The sequence below is a fragment of the Emydura macquarii genome, unplaced genomic scaffold (assembly GCF_026122565.2).
Source record: "Emydura macquarii macquarii isolate MOO-44397 ecotype Brisbane River unplaced genomic scaffold, CSIRO-AGI_Emac_v2 contig_2897, whole genome shotgun sequence".
NCBI lineage: Eukaryota > Metazoa > Chordata > Testudines > Chelidae > Emydura > Emydura macquarii.
In genome coordinates, this window is record NW_027133034.1 from 49,931,290 (window position 1) to 49,949,217 (window position 17,928).

The 17,928-nt window shown below is 38.3% G+C and overlaps 1 protein-coding gene across 1 annotated transcript in view; it reads left to right on the forward strand.

Moving 5' to 3' along the window:
• The window catches only part of PDE8B (phosphodiesterase 8B), a 74,659-nt gene extending 57,655 nt beyond the window's left edge, over positions 1-17,004 (forward strand). Inside the window, exons 14-22 of the mRNA XM_067569177.1 lie at positions 101-265; positions 1,288-1,333; positions 1,798-1,933; positions 4,228-4,426; positions 5,632-5,849; positions 6,570-6,705; positions 12,409-12,576; positions 14,219-14,348; positions 14,989-17,004. Coding sequence (XP_067425278.1) covers positions 101-265; positions 1,288-1,333; positions 1,798-1,933; positions 4,228-4,426; positions 5,632-5,849; positions 6,570-6,705; positions 12,409-12,576; positions 14,219-14,348; positions 14,989-15,104 — 1,314 coding nt within the window. The 3' untranslated portion in view covers positions 15,105-17,004. The remainder of the gene's footprint in view (positions 1-100; positions 266-1,287; positions 1,334-1,797; positions 1,934-4,227; positions 4,427-5,631; positions 5,850-6,569; positions 6,706-12,408; positions 12,577-14,218; positions 14,349-14,988) is intronic.
• The last annotated feature ends 924 nt before the right edge of the window (positions 17,005-17,928 follow it).

Consider the following 17,928-nt stretch of genomic DNA (forward strand, 5'->3'; position numbering starts at 1 on the left):
TGAATGCTTTCACTTGAAGTTTCATGGGGATGAAGATTTTGTAATAATGTTTTTTCTTTTAAGCAATCTGGTGTTCACTCTTCCCTCCCACCCCACTCAGGTGATTAACATAATCAATACTGCCCAGGAAAACAGCCCTGTCACGGTAGCAGAGGCCTTGGACAGAGTTTTGGAAATCTTACGGACAACAGAACTTTACTCCCCTCAGCTAGGTACCAAAGATGAAGATCCTCACACAAGCGATCTTGTTGGAGGTCTGATGACTGTGAGTAAGAAAAGAAAATTAAACACACATCACTAACTGATCTGGCATAGTGGGTATCTTTTTTCCACCACTGGGGCAAGAGAATCCTTGCATCCATCTAACCGACTGAGGAGTCATCAGCAGTACCTTTAGGGGAAACCGTGACTATAATTCACTGTACTTAGTTGCCTGGCATTTTGGCCCCATCAGTAAGCGTGAAGATAGTTACTGCTGTTTGTCAGGTGGCTGGATACATTGCCACTCTTACATGAGTGCCTCTGTGGTTCCATTGGAAACTACGTATCTTGATAATCTAATCTGACAGTATTGCAAATTCCTGAAAGCTTTTAAGAAAGAGTTACTCTGATCAGTGCACTGCAATTAAACTGAAGAATTATTATACTCCTGACTGAGTTAATGGCTACAGAAAAACTGTTAAACTGAACTCTGACCTGCTAAGGAGCCCTTATTTCAATCTTTTTACCATGCCCAGACTATCCTATCCCCCAAATATGCACTAGATTTCATGGTGGAACATCTCAAACCTCTTCCTACAAATGCTGGTTTGGAGCCCCAGAATGGGTCACTTGTGAAAATAGCGTAACTGAAATGCAAAACAAGTGAAATTTGTTAATTTCAATGAAAAAAATCATACAATAGTCAGTGAAAGGGGATTAAAGGAGAACAATATATTATTTGATCAGTAAATATTCTTTTTGGAGACCTCCTACCAATATTCTTCAATAGTGTGAGTGTCTCTGGAGCTTTTTCATTACACTGGTCTAAAAGGAAATCTTGCAGGAGCAGATATCCCTTTTATCAAACTTTTCAACTAAAAGAAAGTGGAGTTGGAGCATCTAAAACCCCTTGGTGGTTACTTCCACCTTTGTACTGGAAGATTGAACTCAAGCATGGTGCTTGAGCCACTCACTAAAATATGACCAATATTTTAGAAATACAGGGCTAGTTCCTATGGGGAAACGGCGTAAAATGGTCTTTGTACTTGATGATGGTTTCCTACAACTTTAGCATCTTTATTTCAGGATGGCTTGAGAAGACTGTCAGGAAATGAGTATGTATTTTCTAAGAGTAAGTTTCCATGTTAAACTTTCTTTGCCTGTGTTATGTTTCATTTGCTGCAAACATTGATTTAGAGCTCCAAGCTAATTTGCAGTTTGATTAATTGTCTTTGGAAATGGTTGTCCCAGTAATCTGGGAGCAAATGTTAGAATGTCTCCAGTCAGGAACCAAAGCAGGTTCAAATAATCAACGACATGTATCTGAGGAATGTAGAAGCTGGACTGGAAAAGAATGAAAAGAAAAATGTTAACTAAACAAATAGGAACATAAAAAGTCATCATTTGATTTGTTTGCTCTTCTTAGTTTATGTCCAAACTGACTAAAAATATAAACTTATATAAAAGCAATAGTATCTGAAGTTATTTCTAAACTTTGTCTTCAGAATGAATTATTCCATTTGCAGGATCCTTATTAGAAATTAAAGAGTTGTAAAAATCCATAATTAATTTCATACCCAAATTCCATTTTGACAGACATGAACCAAAGCCATAGTCACCTTTCAGTGCCAAACACCATCAATGATGTGCCACCATGTATCGCACAGTTACTTGATAAAGAAGAAAGCTGGGACTTTAACATTTTTGAACTGGAGACTATTACAAATAAAAGGTATGTGACTTCTTTCTGTACATACCCATAAATGAAGCTGTCAAGTGAGCTCTGGCACAAAAGGAACCCTGTGTGTTTCACTATGTATTTTGCCTTAACCCTTTCAACAAGACTCAAAGACCTTTCCTTGTTGTGTGTTGTCACTGTACTACTTTGAAAACAGGTCAATATGGTGTTTTCAGAAAGGAAGTGCAACTGGCCCAAAAGAGTCAATGTGTCCGTGCTAAGGGTACAGAAAGCTCTCCCTATCAGTCTCTTCTTCCTCTCAGCACCCACAGGCTTACAGAATTCTTTCCTCATCAATTTATCTTGTCCCCTACCTGTTCCTATTCCCTCTCCACATAGAAATTCTGTCTGGAATACTCAGTTGCCTTTACATCCTACATGCCTCACAGAATCCTTTTTTAGCAACTGCCCCACAAAGGATTTTGAGGTGTATTTTGTATCTGAAGACTGCTCATGGTCATACAGGAAACAGCAGACCCCCATTTAGAGGAGGTTCTAGGATGGTGCGTCTGGGTGGTGGATTTAAAAAAATAGATGGAAGGGAGAGAATTGTATTGGGCCCAATAGATCAATGGATTTTAAGGCCAGAGGGAACTATTGGATCATCTCGTCTGTATAAGACAGGCCATTTTCACCCAGTTAGCCCTGTATTGATCCCAGTAATCTGTACTTAACTAAAAGATGCCTTCCAGAAAGGCATGTTGTATTAACTTTGATGGAATAAATGGGCCCAGAGAGTTGCTGCTGCTGTTCAAATTTGTGCTTAACTACAGGAGCCACTGGCTCCTTTAGTTCTGGCTAGATCCAGAACACTGTGTCCCTAGCTCCTTCTCTCTGGCCTGGTCTGGTCAGGTCACTTCTCAAGATCAGGATGACAAAGGCCTTGTGATGTGACGGTGGGTCCCAGAAGATCATGAGGGTGCCCGCTATGATGATGAAGCTCACGCCTACCTGTCCTCCTGCCTCCCAGCCAGCCAGCCACTTTTATTTTAAGGATCCCCGATGGGAGTGATGGGTGAAATAGCCCATCCCCTCTTTTTTTTGTAATCCACTAGTTAGGCCTAATTTCCAGCACAAAGTTTGGTCCATTGGTTTCCGGTCCCACACTTCTCTTGTTCATGAGACATGATTCAGCACTGTCCTTGAGTTATAGCAGTAGGCCTCTTTGTTTGGATTAATCCAAAATTTATTCCTTTTCCCATCAGTATTTATTGTTATAAGCTATTGTGACATTCTATAAAATTTTTATCCACATTCCCATACTTAGACTCATGCTTGGGGTAGGTATGTCAGTCCCCAATTATGTCAATGGACATCCAGTCTTGATTTGAAGACTTCAAGAGATGAAGAATCCACCACTTCCCTTGGTCATTTGTTCCAGTGGTTAATCACCCTTACTGTTAAAAACATGTGCCTTATTTCTAGTTTGTAGTTGCCAGGCTTTAATGTCTCATCATTGGTTCCTGCTATGCCTTTATCCACTAGATGAAAGAGCCTTATAGTTGGTCCTGCATCAATATAGTAATTCAGAAACTGAGCAGTATATGGGACTCCCATGCCTCCCCCTTTTCTCCCCCCCCCCCCAAAAAAAAAAAAAAAAAAAAAAGGTCCTGTCCTCCCAAAGCGGGCACAATGTATGCATCAGCTATCTCATCAATGTGGGCCATCATCCATAGATATAGGGAAGGAATGGCTTGAGGCTCTCCAAGCTACTCCAAGCAGTGTTCATGAACAGTATTGCCAACCTCAAGCATTTAAAAATCTTGAGTCAGATCCCAAAAAGAGAAGGTTTTTTTAAAACAATAGCAGGATTCTTTTTATTTGCCACTGGGCTTTGAGCTGTTACGATACACTTGGGTCATGTTATCCAATTCTTTCTCAAAGACCATGAATTTTTTTTTAAAAAATGAAATATGAGATTGTTGCATAAACAGACATCACCAGGGGCTGGAGTTTTAAGAAAAACACCAAATACCATGAGACCTGCAGTAAAATCATACGAGTTGGCAACACTGCAGTGTGACACTTTTCATAGCTGATTTAAATTAAGTCTGAAAGAGTGGAAGAACTTGTAGTAAACTAACTCCTGGTTGACCAGAGCCTGGAAGAATCATGTGACAAACTAAATGGTTTCTATTTACACTTATTCTTAAAAAAATATGGGAAGGTGCAGCAAGAGGAGACATGATGCACATGAGATGGTTTCTAGAAACAGTTTGTTTACACGCATGTGTGTTTTTTCTACTTTGCTATATTTCAATGATACTTGTCTCCTTATTGTTTTCCAGGCCATTAGTTTATTTGGGTTTAAAAGTTTTTGCCCGGTTTGGGGTCTGTGAATTTTTAAACTGTTCAGAAGCAACACTACGAGCCTGGTTCCAGGTGATTGAAGCCAACTACCACTCCTCCAACTCATACCACAACTCCACACATGCAGCAGATGTTTTACATGCTACTGCATTCTTTCTGGGAAAGGAGAGAGTTAAGGTACAACTTCAATTGTGAATTCTTTACTTTGACACCTGAATAAACACACATTAGGACTAATCAGATTATTAGTTCATTAACAGCTATGCCCATGACAGCCTCAGGTTACAAATAAATATTTGTTACTTGACAGTCACATGGGAGGGCTGTGCATCTTCACAACTAGTAGGTAATGCTTCTAGGTTCCCCTGTCTGCTCTAGTCTTCAAGCCTGCAATCTATGCTGACAAAAGTAATTTCTCTGAAGTCCATAGGACTAACCATGTGAGTAAGGAAATTAGGTAAATAGAGGTTGCAGGATCCACACCCTTAATTATCAACAGCAGAAACCTCCTTTCCCTTTTGTTATCACTTGAAAATTTTGCTGCAGCTAGCCTGTGGGGGTCAGGAGACAGCAATGAGGAAAAGAATCTAGGTTTATCATGTGTAATACAGAGAATACTGGTCAGAAGAACAACAGTAATGATTTTGGCATTATTTTTTCTACAGGGTCATTTTAGGAAACTGAATGCTATAAGGCTTCTAGTTAGAATGAACCTGCCCATCCTTTGCTTCTAGAAACATTTCTTTACTCACAGAAATATAGTCAAAGCAATTATAAAACCATCTGTGTTTACCCTTTGAAAAATGGCATCTTCAGCCATTTTTTTTTTAGCAAAAGGAGAAAGCTAGTATTTGGTTATCTGGTTTCCTTACCACAAATATATTGTAGATATGTGATCAAAATCAACTGAAAGATAAATGCAGAAATTACATTTTTAAATAGGGATTTCTACATCTCTATTTAGATAAGTCAATGGCAGAAATATGATATTTAATTCTTCAATAGACATTTTAGAACATTAGTATTTTGGTCTGTACAGAGCACTGTAAGTGTACACAGTGCTTTGCAAAAAACACAATAGAAACCCTGCCGCAAGATGCTCATTCAGACAGACATACTACATGGAACAACAGCTCCAACAGAAGAAGGTGCAGACACATCACTGGGATGAAGGCATGGTAGGAAAGCTTCTTGGAAGAAATGGTTTTAAGAGGGGGAGAGGATACTCTTGGCACACAGTGAATGGGAAGCTCTTGCATGGACCAGAGGCCTCTGTCTGAAGAGCTTACGTTTGAACTCAGATATTTACCTAGTGATGTTCTAAAGATTGTATTGTGATTAGTTACTACATGATGAATAATTATAGTTTTACTCTCTTATAGGGAAGCCTTGACCATTTAGATGAAGTGGCTGCATTAATAGCTGCCACAATTCATGATGTGGATCACCCAGGACGGACCAACTCTTTCCTGTGCAATGCAGGCAGTGAATTAGCTGTACTTTATAATGACACTGCTGTACTGGAAAGTCACCATACGGCATTAGCATTCCAGCTCACAGCTAAAGACAACAAATGCAACATTTTCAAGAATATTGATAGGTTAGTTTGCTGTGTTTTTTATTTTAGTTGTTTTGGACTTGAAAACTACCTTCAGACTCTGAAGATGCCTCTTTTGTTTAATTTAGAAAATTTGCCCCAAGCCTTAATAACGAATCACTTCTAGAACTATATAATAGACAATTTTTTAAAAAATTTCTGTAATTTTCCTCCATGTCAGTATTCCAAATGATCTTTGGAAACATAAAGATGTTTCAAGTTGTTATGTGAAGTACTTTATTGCTTAAAAAAACAAAAACAGCCTGACTAGAACTCCAGATTAATAGGGGGGTTATGGAAACATATTTTTACTGTCCCAGGAATACAGAATTCAGTGTATTGATCATTCTGGTGTATGTATGGAATGAACCTAAATTTAATTATTTTAAAAGATTTCTATGAGTGCCCTGGTGAATTCCTGTTCCTGCTTATTTCAGACAGAGCAGATCGTTTGCCACAACCTTTTTGCAGTTATGGCATCTTATGGGTGACTTGTAATTTTATTGATTTAGTTTTCAGTTATCTAAAATGTCCAGAGGCCACTAAAACTCCTACTAACATGAATGTAACTACTCACTATTGAGTTGCTTTCCACTGAGCCCAGTTTATGTTTGATTTCTGTCTCAAAATTCTTTTTGTGAATGTTGTGAGGAGATCCGGAGTCAGACAGTTAACTCTGGCAATAACCTACATGAATAAACTTGTTTCATCTTTTGCTTTTAGAAACCATTATCGGACATTGCGCCAGGCTATTATTGACATGGTTTTGGCGACAGAGATGACAAAGCACTTTGAGCATGTGAACAAGTTTGTGAACAGCATCAATAAGCCCATGGCGTCTGAGGAAACTAACTCAAATGTAAGATAACTCAGCTTGCTGCTCTACGGGACTTTTATCTGTTGAAGCATCAAGCAAGCATTTAAATATTATTTTCATTGACTTATATTTATTTGCACTGTGGCAATGCCCAACTGCCACAGTCAACATCCAGACACCATTGCATTAGGTGCAATACAAACATATAGGAAAACATAGTGCCTGGCCCTGGCCCAAAGAGCTTAAATCAGCTTATGCCGTAGGCCATACTTTCAAAGCCTTCCTAATTATACCAGCAAAATTTGGGAATATATCCATTTGTGAGTGCAAAATTCCACATGCTAGCAGAATCAGCATTCATGTATAGTTATCCAAGTCATTTTTTGTTTCCCAGATGTGGATTTTTACATGAGCTAATAGATGCATCTGCAGATTTTACATGTGCAGTTAGAAAAGCTTTTGACAATTTAGCCCTAACTATTTTAGAATGAAACCCATTTCTGGAACTTTTAAACAACATTGAATAATTCTCACTTTTTCTTTTTATCATTCTGTTTTGCCAAAGGCTGCCGCGTTTGGACCCTTCTGCCCATTGCTCCTAATGGTCATCCTGTGCTCCTTAACCAGCTGCCAGTCAGCTTCTTGACAACATCTCTTGGCATCAGTCTGATGCCCTGTGCTTTTGACTGAGTGCCCCTGGTCTGGTACTTCTTGTTCCTATTTGTCTCTCCTCAAAGTTAATGTCATTTTGTAGCAGAATTTGGATGACTGAATGCAATTCAATAAATTAAAGAACTATTACATTTAATGTTTAGGAATAAGCCTCTTTGCTTGCCATCCTCAGAAAAGGTGAGCAAATGCTCCTCAGAGTTGCTGCATAGATTGCTAGGCATGACATGACATACTGTGGTGTGGGCTTTGGCCAACTGTCCACTTGTAGAAACATGGAAAAAGCCCCACAACCTGCATAGGTTCCTTAGAAATGAACCATAGTTCTTGGGGCTGTTAGCTCTCTGTGCTGGGCCATTCATTATTAAAGTCGGAATCATTCTCAAAAGTCTTTCAGAAGTAGATCATGCAGTCAAATGGAATCTATCCATTTTAATATTTTTTTTCTATTTTAAGGCTTTCATGTTTTCTAACAATTGAGTTTCAGAAGTGCCTCATGAATTTAGGTGCACAAGTCCCACTGAATGTCATTGTGCACCTAAATCCCTGGGGTGTTTTTGAAAGTCTCCCCTTTTCTACATGAATGTATTTATTTTAGCATTTACTGATGTACAACTAAATACTTTTTCATACATTCTGCTTCACTCGGTATTTTTAAGCCACAAAAACATTTTCTATGATTGACTGACTCTCCTTTATTTTACCAGTTTATAGCAAAGACTATTGTAAAATATACAAGACTTGAGGAGTAATAAAATTGCAACACAAAAAAGAGTGGTGATATAGGCTTCTTTTCCCTTGCAGCAGTTTGTTGTATTCCTTATTGTTAATGATGCCTCTTCCTATTTTTGATCCTGAACAACAGTTAGGAGGAAGCATTACTTTGGCAGCTCTTTGCTGGGCTACCCATGCTGAATAAAATTAACTGTTAAATACTGAGAGAAGAGTAATGTCTAAATTGGTAAGAGTCACTGCAAAATATTTCCTCATGAACCACCCAGACATTAATTTCAACGCTTGTGGTAAACAGTTATATTTATGTTCAATTTTTGACTCTGAGTTGAATGTAGTGGTAGAAGGCAGGATCTAATGTCACAAACATATTATTTTGTAAGCAGCATTAATGCCATGGTGAAATCAATTTTATTGCTCAGTAAGGAGCCAATCCACAACAGCATACCTGTGCCCTTGTAAATGATACAAGGCCCAGAAGATGGCTGCATTACAGGTTTGCCACCAATGTTCCATTCCAGCCCCCCACTCTGCAAAGCAGCTGGTAAGAGGCAGAATTGCTCAGGAAGAGGAGAGCTCCAGCAAATGATCTCTTCCTTTTTACTGTTTCACTACTGGTGATTCCCTGGGCTGTCTGATTAACCTACCCAAAGCATAAAGTAGTAATTCCAGCTCTGGGGCTTAAAATCCAGCCCAAAGGCCTCACAAGGAAGTTATTGTTTGTTTCAAAACTTTTAAAAACTGACTGGAGCTGCTGCTTTATCCTTGAAAACACCTTGGTCAAGTCACTTTAGATCTCCATGCCTACGTTTCCCCATCTTTAAAGTGAGGATCACGCCTTTCCTCCTTATGTAGCACTTCTCATCTGTAGATCTCAAAGAGCTTTATAAAGATCTACATGTTGTTGTCTCACCTCTAAAATGCTGATTCCAATCCAGGTCACTTATGAATGGAAGTTGTTTACTAACTTATAGCTATAGGGTGATATCGCTGCAATGAGATTGCCTGCTAAGAAATGGACTACCGATGTGCACTTTACAAATAGCCACCTCCACAATTGCTTTTCTCAGTTGATCAGGAGTGAAACTGAAAGTCAGTGACTTTCTTTTGCTGACTTCACAACTAATTCTGAAAACCTCTCAAACTTCTAACACAGATAGTTAGTTATAATTACATTACCTAGTAATACTGCTGTACACAGGAGGAACTTTCTCCTTTCTGCTTTTCGTTCTTAACATGCTGCTCACCATACTAGAGGCTCAAACAATACATATATACCTGTGACGGGGTGCTCCATTCATCGCTAGGCTGGTGCCTCCTCTTGGCTGTTCTGGGGACTGGCTTGCAAGGTGACACCCCTTCCCACGGTTGCACACCATCCCTCCACTGCTCTCCCTGGGTCTGTAGCACCTCTTGCTCCATTAGCTGCTGCTGCCTCTTCTGACTTAACCCTCTACTCTGGGCTCCGGCTCAGGGACCCTCTAGCCAGCAGCCAAGGTTTGATCCCTTCTAGACCTTATGCCTTTCTCTGAGCACTGTCCTACCTTCCTAGCTGCCCCCCTCTCTGGGTTTGCCGGCCCAAATGTATCTCTCTTCTCCCAGGGAATAGCTGTAGACCTTTCCCAGCAGACCCTTCTGCTATCAGCTTCCTACCTTTATAAATCCAGCCCAGCTCATTCCTCCTCAGGTAGGCTTCCTCCCTCAGTCAGGGGATTGCTTAGCCACCTGATTCCTCTCAGCTGTGGCTTGTTTGGCCCCTTTCTTAGCCTACATTAACCTTTCCAAGCCACTGGGTTGAGTACCCCATCACAACCCCAAATTAAAAAAAATCCAGTGAGAGCACCAAAAAAAGGCACGTTGGTTAAACAGAGTAAAAGGGGTGGTTAGAGACAAAAAGAGATCCTTTAAAAATCGGAAGTCAGATCCTATTGAGGAAAATAAAAAGGGGCATAAACTCTGGCAAGTCAAGTCAGGCCAAAAAAGAATTTGAAGAGCAACTAGCAAAAGACACACAAACTAACGATAACAAATTTTAAAGTACATCAGAAACAGGAAGCCTGGAAAACAATCAGTAGGGCCACTGGACAATTGAGGTGCTAAAGGAGCATTCAAGGAAAACAAACTAGTGAATTCTTTGCACCAGTTTAAGGTCTATACTCGTGGTTATGCTGGCAAAACTTTGTTGCTCGGGGGTATGAAAAAAATACACCCCGGAGTGATATAAGATTGGCGGGAGACGCTGTCTGCTGATGTAGCGGATGCTTCTCATTTAGGTTGTTTTATTATGTCAGTGGGAAAGCTCCCTCCCACCAACATAACGCAACTACACTCGCACTTTTGCCAGCAATTTATATCTCTTGGGCAGGGGGGAAGGGAAGGACGGGGTGTCACACCAATGAGCGACAGTTTTGCTGGCATAACCACGAATGTAGACAAGGCTTAAGATGCAGAGGATATAAGGGAGATTCCCACATTCAAGCCATTCTTTTTTAGGTGACAGATCTGAGGAGAACTGTCCCAGATTAAGGTGTCAATAGTCAAGATTGTAGGACAAATTGATATATTAAACAGTAATAAGTCACCAGAACCAGATGGTATTCACCCAAGAGTTCTGAAGAAACTCAAATGTGAAATTGCAGAACTAACAACTGTGGTAGGTAACCTACCACTTAAATCAGTCTCAGTACCAGAAGACTGGTAGATAGCTAATGTGATGCTAATTTTTTTATTTTAAAAGACTCTAGAGGCAATTCTGGCAATTACAGCCCAGTAAGACTAACTTCAGTACCAGGCAAATTGGTTGAAATTATAATAAAGGACAGAATCATCAGACACATAGAGGAACATGATGATGGGAAAGTCAGCACAGCTCTTGTAAAGTGAAATCATGCCTTCCCAATCTATTAGAATTCTTTGAAAAGGTTAACAAACCTGTGGGCAAGGGTGATCCAATGGATATAGTTATTTGGACTTTCAGAAAGTTTTACCAAAGGCTCTTAAGCAAAGTAAGCAGTTATGGGATAAAAGGAAAAGTTTTCTCATGAATCAGTAAAAGATAGGAAACAGAGGGTAGGAATAAATGGTCACTTTTCACAGTGGAGAAAGTTAAATAACGGGGTCCCCCAAGGATCTGTACTGGAACCAGTGCAGTTCAACGTACTCAGAAATTATCTGGAAAAGGGTAAACAGTGAGATGTCAAAGTTTGCAGATGATACAAAATTACTCAAGATAGATAAGACTGAAGATTTGCAAGGCGATTTCACAAAACTGGATGACTAGACAAGAAAATGGCAGATGAAATTCACTGCTGATAAATACAAAGTAATGTATATTGAAACATTGGAAAACATCCCAACTATACACACAAAATGGTGGGGTCTAAATTAGCTGTTACCACTCAAGAAAGAGATCTTAGTCGTGGATAGTTCGCTAAAACATTTTTCTCAATGTGCAGCGGCAGTCAAAAAAACTAATAATGTTAGTAATCATTAGGAAAGGGATAGATAATAAGGAAGAAAATATCATAATGCCTCACTATAAATCCATGCTACATCCACACATTGAATACTGCGTGTAGTTCTGGTCTCCCAATCTCAAAATGATATATTGGAATTGGAAAAGGTACGGAGAAAGGCAACAAAAAAATGGTTAGGGATATGGAATAGCTTCTATATGAAGAGAGGTTGAACAGTCTGGGACTGTTCAGCTTGGAAAAGAGCTGCTTGAGGATGGATATGATAGAGGTCCTTAAAATCATGACTGGTGTGGCGACAGTGACTAAGGAAGTGTTATTTATCCCTTCACATAACACAAGAACCAGGGGTCACGCAATGAAATTAATAGGCAGCAGGTTTAGAACAAACATAAGGAAGTACTTCTTCACACAGTGTAGTCAACCTGTGGAACTTGTTTTCAGGGGATATTGTGAAGGCCAAAAGTATAACTGGGTCCAAAAATAGAATTAGATAAGTTTATGGAACATAAGTCCATCAATGGCTAGTAGCCAAGCTGGTCAGGGATGCAATTCCATGCTCTAGTGTCCCTCCACCTCTGACTGCTAGAAACTGGGACTGGCCAAAAGTGGCTGGATCATGGGGGAAATTGCCCTGTTCTGTTAATTCGCTCTGAAGCATCTGGCATTGGTCACTGTCAGAAGACAGGATGCTGGGCTTGATGGACCATTGGGCTGACCCAGCATGGCCGTTCTTCTGTTCTAGAGTACCATGTATCTAATTGGATAAGGTGCCCGTTTATTATAAGTGCTTTAGAGAGGAGTGTAATAATGTGTTTATACTTGTTAGTGCTGATGTTCTAAACAAACTGTGATTGACTCTCTGTTACAGAACGAGGGCAGTGACTGTGAATGTACAACCAATGTAAAGAATTTCCCAGAGAATCAGACACTGATCAAGCGCATGATGATTAAATGTGCAGATGTAGCAAATCCGTGTCGCCCTTTGGAACTGTGTATTGAATGGGCTGGGAGGATTTCAGAGGAATATTTTGCACAGGTATGGTTCTTTTATTATTTGAATACAACTTTTTAGCTCAAACATATAGTCACTTAGGAGTCTGTCTAATATTCTTATAAATTCAAAATAGAAATGTTTTATCTACTTTCCTCCCACTGCTGGGGTCTCACTGTTTCATAGAAGAAAAACATGCCCAAGTCTAAACCTTCAACTATTGACCTGCTGCCCATAGGTCCAGTCTGAGTTTAGCATTCAGTTTGCAATGTGAAACTATTTGGACAGAGCACTTTTATGCTTCAATTGTTCCACTTTCTGTTACCTTCTCAGTCTGCCCAAGAGATAATTGCTCATCCCATTACAATCACCATTCTAGTTACCACAGTCTGACCACTCTCCCAGTTGACAGAGAAAAATTCCATGTCTGCAGGGACACCGTGATGATTCAGTAGAGAATACTTTTCCCTCTGTCATACTTCAACTAATATCTCTTACCATGGGGTTATGCAGCACTCTGCTATTGGAGGTATTTTTCATCTATGATGTAAGACCAACCATATGTGATCACTAGTGTTCCCTGGTAGCCTTCACAAGAATAGGGATGTGAGCCCTGCTTCCCTTCCTAACTTTCAATTCAGGTAATACCATTATGCCTCCTCCAGACATTTCCTGCCATTTCCTGAAAATGAAATACTCTTCAGTTCCTTCTCAAACAACTGTGGACTATTAAAAAGTTGTTGGGTTCCATGCCACTAGTGGCAAAGTTTCAGTGGTGGGAGAAGTGATCTCTCTTCACAATCTGCGTTGACTTGAGTATAAAGCATTTAGATGACGACCTCAGCTAATCGGAGCAGTAGCAATGCAAAGCATTATTTAGCATGTGTGATTTCCCAAATAGTGTGCTCTAGGAAATGAAGAGCTACAGGGGAGACAGAGGGTTGATACATTCCAGTTGTCAAAATCCAAATGGGAGATATGGCACAGTTATTAATGAAAACCAAAGTAACAGTATTTAATGTTTTGGAGTTGTGCTTTATTCTACTGAGTGAAGCCTTTGGATATGTCCTCACTTTCTAACCCTAACTCTTAAAATTGACTTGTATTGATTAAAATATTATAAAAATGCACCTTGAAATAAAGATGTTACAATTGAATTAATACTGACTATCATTATGGGGCAAAAGCTGATTCTATAGCTCTAGGCACTCATCAGATTTACACTTAAGGACAAGGCACTTGTCAAAATTACACTTAGGGAAAAAGGAAAAGATTTTCCTATTTGTAGCTCTTCTGTGCACAGGGGCAGAACTCTGTAGTGGGTCTCTAACTATGGAATAGGGTGGTGTTGATAAGTCAATGCAGCAATGACCGCAGGTCCACAAAATGAGTATCAGGCAGGATTAATCAGTTTATTGTAAGTAATTATTTTTTCAAAAAATAAACATGATCCTCTAACTAGGAGTTTTTAATCCATCTTAACCAAAGAGACTGTAAATCTTTTTTTTACCCAGAAGGAATTAGTCACATTAAACTACTAGTTTGCAATTTTTGTGTTCTGGTGACTGGCTAAAGAACCTCTTATTGTTTTGGTCTACTTACAAATTCACCTAATCCTCAGTTTGTCTTCACCCTAGGAGGGCAAAGACAAAGCTTTAAAGGCTAATACTAGCTTTGTTTTCTACAGACAGATGAAGAGAAAAGACAGGGTCTACCAGTTGTAATGCCAGTATTTGATCGAAACACCTGTAGCATCCCCAAGTCTCAGATATCCTTCATTGATTATTTTATAACAGACATGTTTGATGCCTGGGATGGTAAGAAGTTCCACATTTTCTTCTTTCTCTGTTGAAGAGCAAATCCCTGTTACAAACTCTATATTATTCTCTCATGAATTACCTCGAGCACTGTTCCTTTTACTGTTTTTTCCATTTCAGTAACTCTGTCAATACTCAGTGTGCAGGATGCATAAGATCTAAACATTATTTTGTGAATTAACTTCAGTATAAACAATGCAAACTTTATTGTAGATCATTTGAAAGAATCAAGTACTTTTACAAATAAAATATTTTATTTGCCTTGAGTAATTTAAGATTGAAAATAGTTATTTCTTTACCAACTTTCTCCTTTAGCAGAATATTTCTTCTGATGAGAATTAAGAAAGATTTTCTCATATGTGTACCAGAATTATTGATACCAGAATTATTGATAAATCAGCCCACTTGAAATAATGGGATTTGCTTATTTGTGCTGTTGCTGTCAAAACAGCACAGATTCTTACCCCTATAACACTTCTTAATTGTAGTGCAACAAGTAAAAGGAGGGCAGTGTTACACTCAGATCCCCTGCCAAATTATAATAGTGTAAATGTTAGGTCCAGTCAGGCTAGTGCTGCCCTGAACACTTTTTAGCATATCACAGCTTTGTATGATTTATTGTTCCTTCTATCCACTGCAGCATTTGCACATCTACCTGTTTTGATGCAACACCTGGCTGATAACTACAAACATTGGAAAACATTAGATGAGTTAAAGTGCAAGAGTCTCAGGCTTCCAGCAGAGAACAACAATTGAAGCTAATAGAAGAAAACAGGATCTCTTGATCTACCAGTCACACTGTGAATCATTTTCTAAATTAGATACAAGAGGCATGGGTGACTTTTTCCTTGAATATGATCTTAAAAGCTGCACCAGGAGAAAATATTTTATTCCTCAATTTTAAAATGCTCTAAATTCTACAAATTGTTTTCATAAAGGTATGTAACTGGAGGTGAATAAATGGTCTTTGAAATTATCATTTTTGTGGCAGAACAGGTATTTCTAAAGCTAATTTGTAATGTTTTATGTGTATTTCTCATCTTGTAACCACTACAATTTTATTTACTGACTAAAATATACTGTATACAAATGTCTCTCATACAAAAGTGTGATCTATTCACCTGTGAAATGCAAATAGGTTAATCAAACACAAAATAGAGTAAAAACCATCAAGATTTGGCATAAATTTGCCCCCATTATGTAAGTTTTCCTCACAAGGAAAACCCTTTTGTGAACTTTATTTCTAAAAAGAAGCTCTAGAATAGAACAAGTGAGACTTCACAAATAGTTAATAGGTTTTGCAACTATTTATCCTGTTTTCAGAGAAGAACACCATCTAGCCTGCCTACAAACTTTAACTCTTTGTTATTACACAAAGATTGGATATAATTTTACCTCTGTCATACTGCACAGATCAACCTGTTTCTCTCCTTTCCCATATAAACTCTTGATTGTAATTAATTTAGTCTGATTTAATTATAACATTTGTTATACAGAGGGAATTATCATGGTTCATATAATTGGTGCGATTCATTCTTTTTTCTCTGCCGTCATACAGAGGTTACCAGGAGACATTGTCCTATTTTACATATAAACCAATACAGTGTGAGATTGATCAACAACCTTTTTAATAAAATGTTGTTTGTACACATGGTCACTAAGATTTTATTAAATCTAAATTTTATGGACACAAGGCCATATGTTGTGTTATATATAGCATGGACCTGTAGCTTTTTAAGAGTTTTCAGGTTATAAATTATAACAGCATTATAACTAATGCTTTTTTCCCTCCTAATAGAATATGCTGTTTTATTAGATGTAAAAAGTGTTTCAAAAGATGTAAATAAGTTAGAAACTGAACATAGTATTTTCATTAGTTTTAAAATATAAAAGTTATGCTGACGCTTCCAAAGCACAAATGCATATTTTTATACATCTCATTTTAATCACTATTTTGTGCAAACCCTGAGTTCAGATTTTAGACTTTGTTTAATACTAGCAAAACAGCTAACAGGAATTACTGATTTTAAACACTGTGCACTCCAAGCTGCAGTCAAGAGTTACAAGCTGTGACTTTATATAAAGAAATAGCGCATTCTTTATAGAAAATAAAGAACTTTGGACAAGTTCTATACCTCTATTTTGTGCTGTACCAAGTAGTAATCCAGGTAAAGAGAAAATAGGCATTATTGCTATGGTGGAAAAATTACAATGATTGACTGTAGTTTACTGCAGGAAGCTTACATAATGTGCCAACATTTTTCTATGTTTTGTACCAAGGTCTGTAAACAAATCGTACAATTTCCATGCAGAGAAATGTATATAAGCTATATTTTTGTTAGAACTGTAATAGAAACTTACTTTTGTCATGGCTGAGGCAGTTTGCTGTGTATTATAATGCTGCACTGTGTATATTTGAAGAATGGTGTTTTTGGTGAACTGTCTATATTCATCATCATTCCCATGACGTATCACTACAAAGTTCTAGTTCTGATTACATTTTTTTCAATGGATTTTAGTAAAATAAGTTCACCACCACATTTTATATTGTAAAATGTTTGCTCTTCTCATGCTTTCATTTAAGAGCAAGCGTTCTGATAATGGTTGTATCTTGAACCAATTATATACTAAAACACTGGACTGTCATGTTGGGGGGGGGGGGATCTTTCATGAATTTTCAAAGTTTTGTCACTAACTCAGTTTAAATACAATATCAGTTTTCAGACTACATATGTTCTGGGTAAAGATTTACTTCATCTTATTGTCAAATTTTATACCCTCTTCAACCTCTTACAGTTCTGTAGCAAACGTTAATGGTTGAAGGAACTCAAGAAATAAAGCTCAACCACACTTCTGTTCATCTGAAGCTTTAATCGACAGTCAATATTAGTTGTAAAACTCTATTCACTGGTTGGGGAAAAAGTGTAAACAAAAATTTGGAGTTAGGCAAAGTAACTAGTAGTGGAATGATAACCTAGGCTCCTGTTAAAACAGAATGAGTAATCTAGAAAATAACTATTTCTTGAACAGTTTCTCTTCTAGTTTTAATACTTTTAAATGCACGTTTTTTCAACTTTGACATGTAACAGAGCTAAATTGAGCAAATCAGTGCTTTCTGGGAAGAGCTGATTGTTAAACTGGAAACATGTTAGCCAGTTTTCTGAATATCACACCTTTTACAAAATGGGTTAAACAAAGGCACTCTGCCACAGGATACAACACATGCTATTGGATGCAGGTGATAAACTTGTTAGCCACAGCAGCACACATTAACATGGTCAAGGAAAGTGTTACCTTTTCCCTTTTATTTGGAATTAATATACATATGGAAAAACTGAAGAGTTAATGTCAGCTGTACTTCAGAACAATCCCTACAGCTCAAACTACCCTGAGCAAAAACAGTCTGCTGGTTAAAAGACTTAAGCCTATATCATTCCTGCCCAGTAGAAAAGAGGGGATTCAACTGTCTGTCTGTCTGTCTCCATGCCCTTACACCCACCCCTCTGTTGGAAGAAGATAGAGCAGGGGTGAGACTAGCCACACTATGTTTCCCTGAAAAATGTAGTACAGCCTAAGGCTA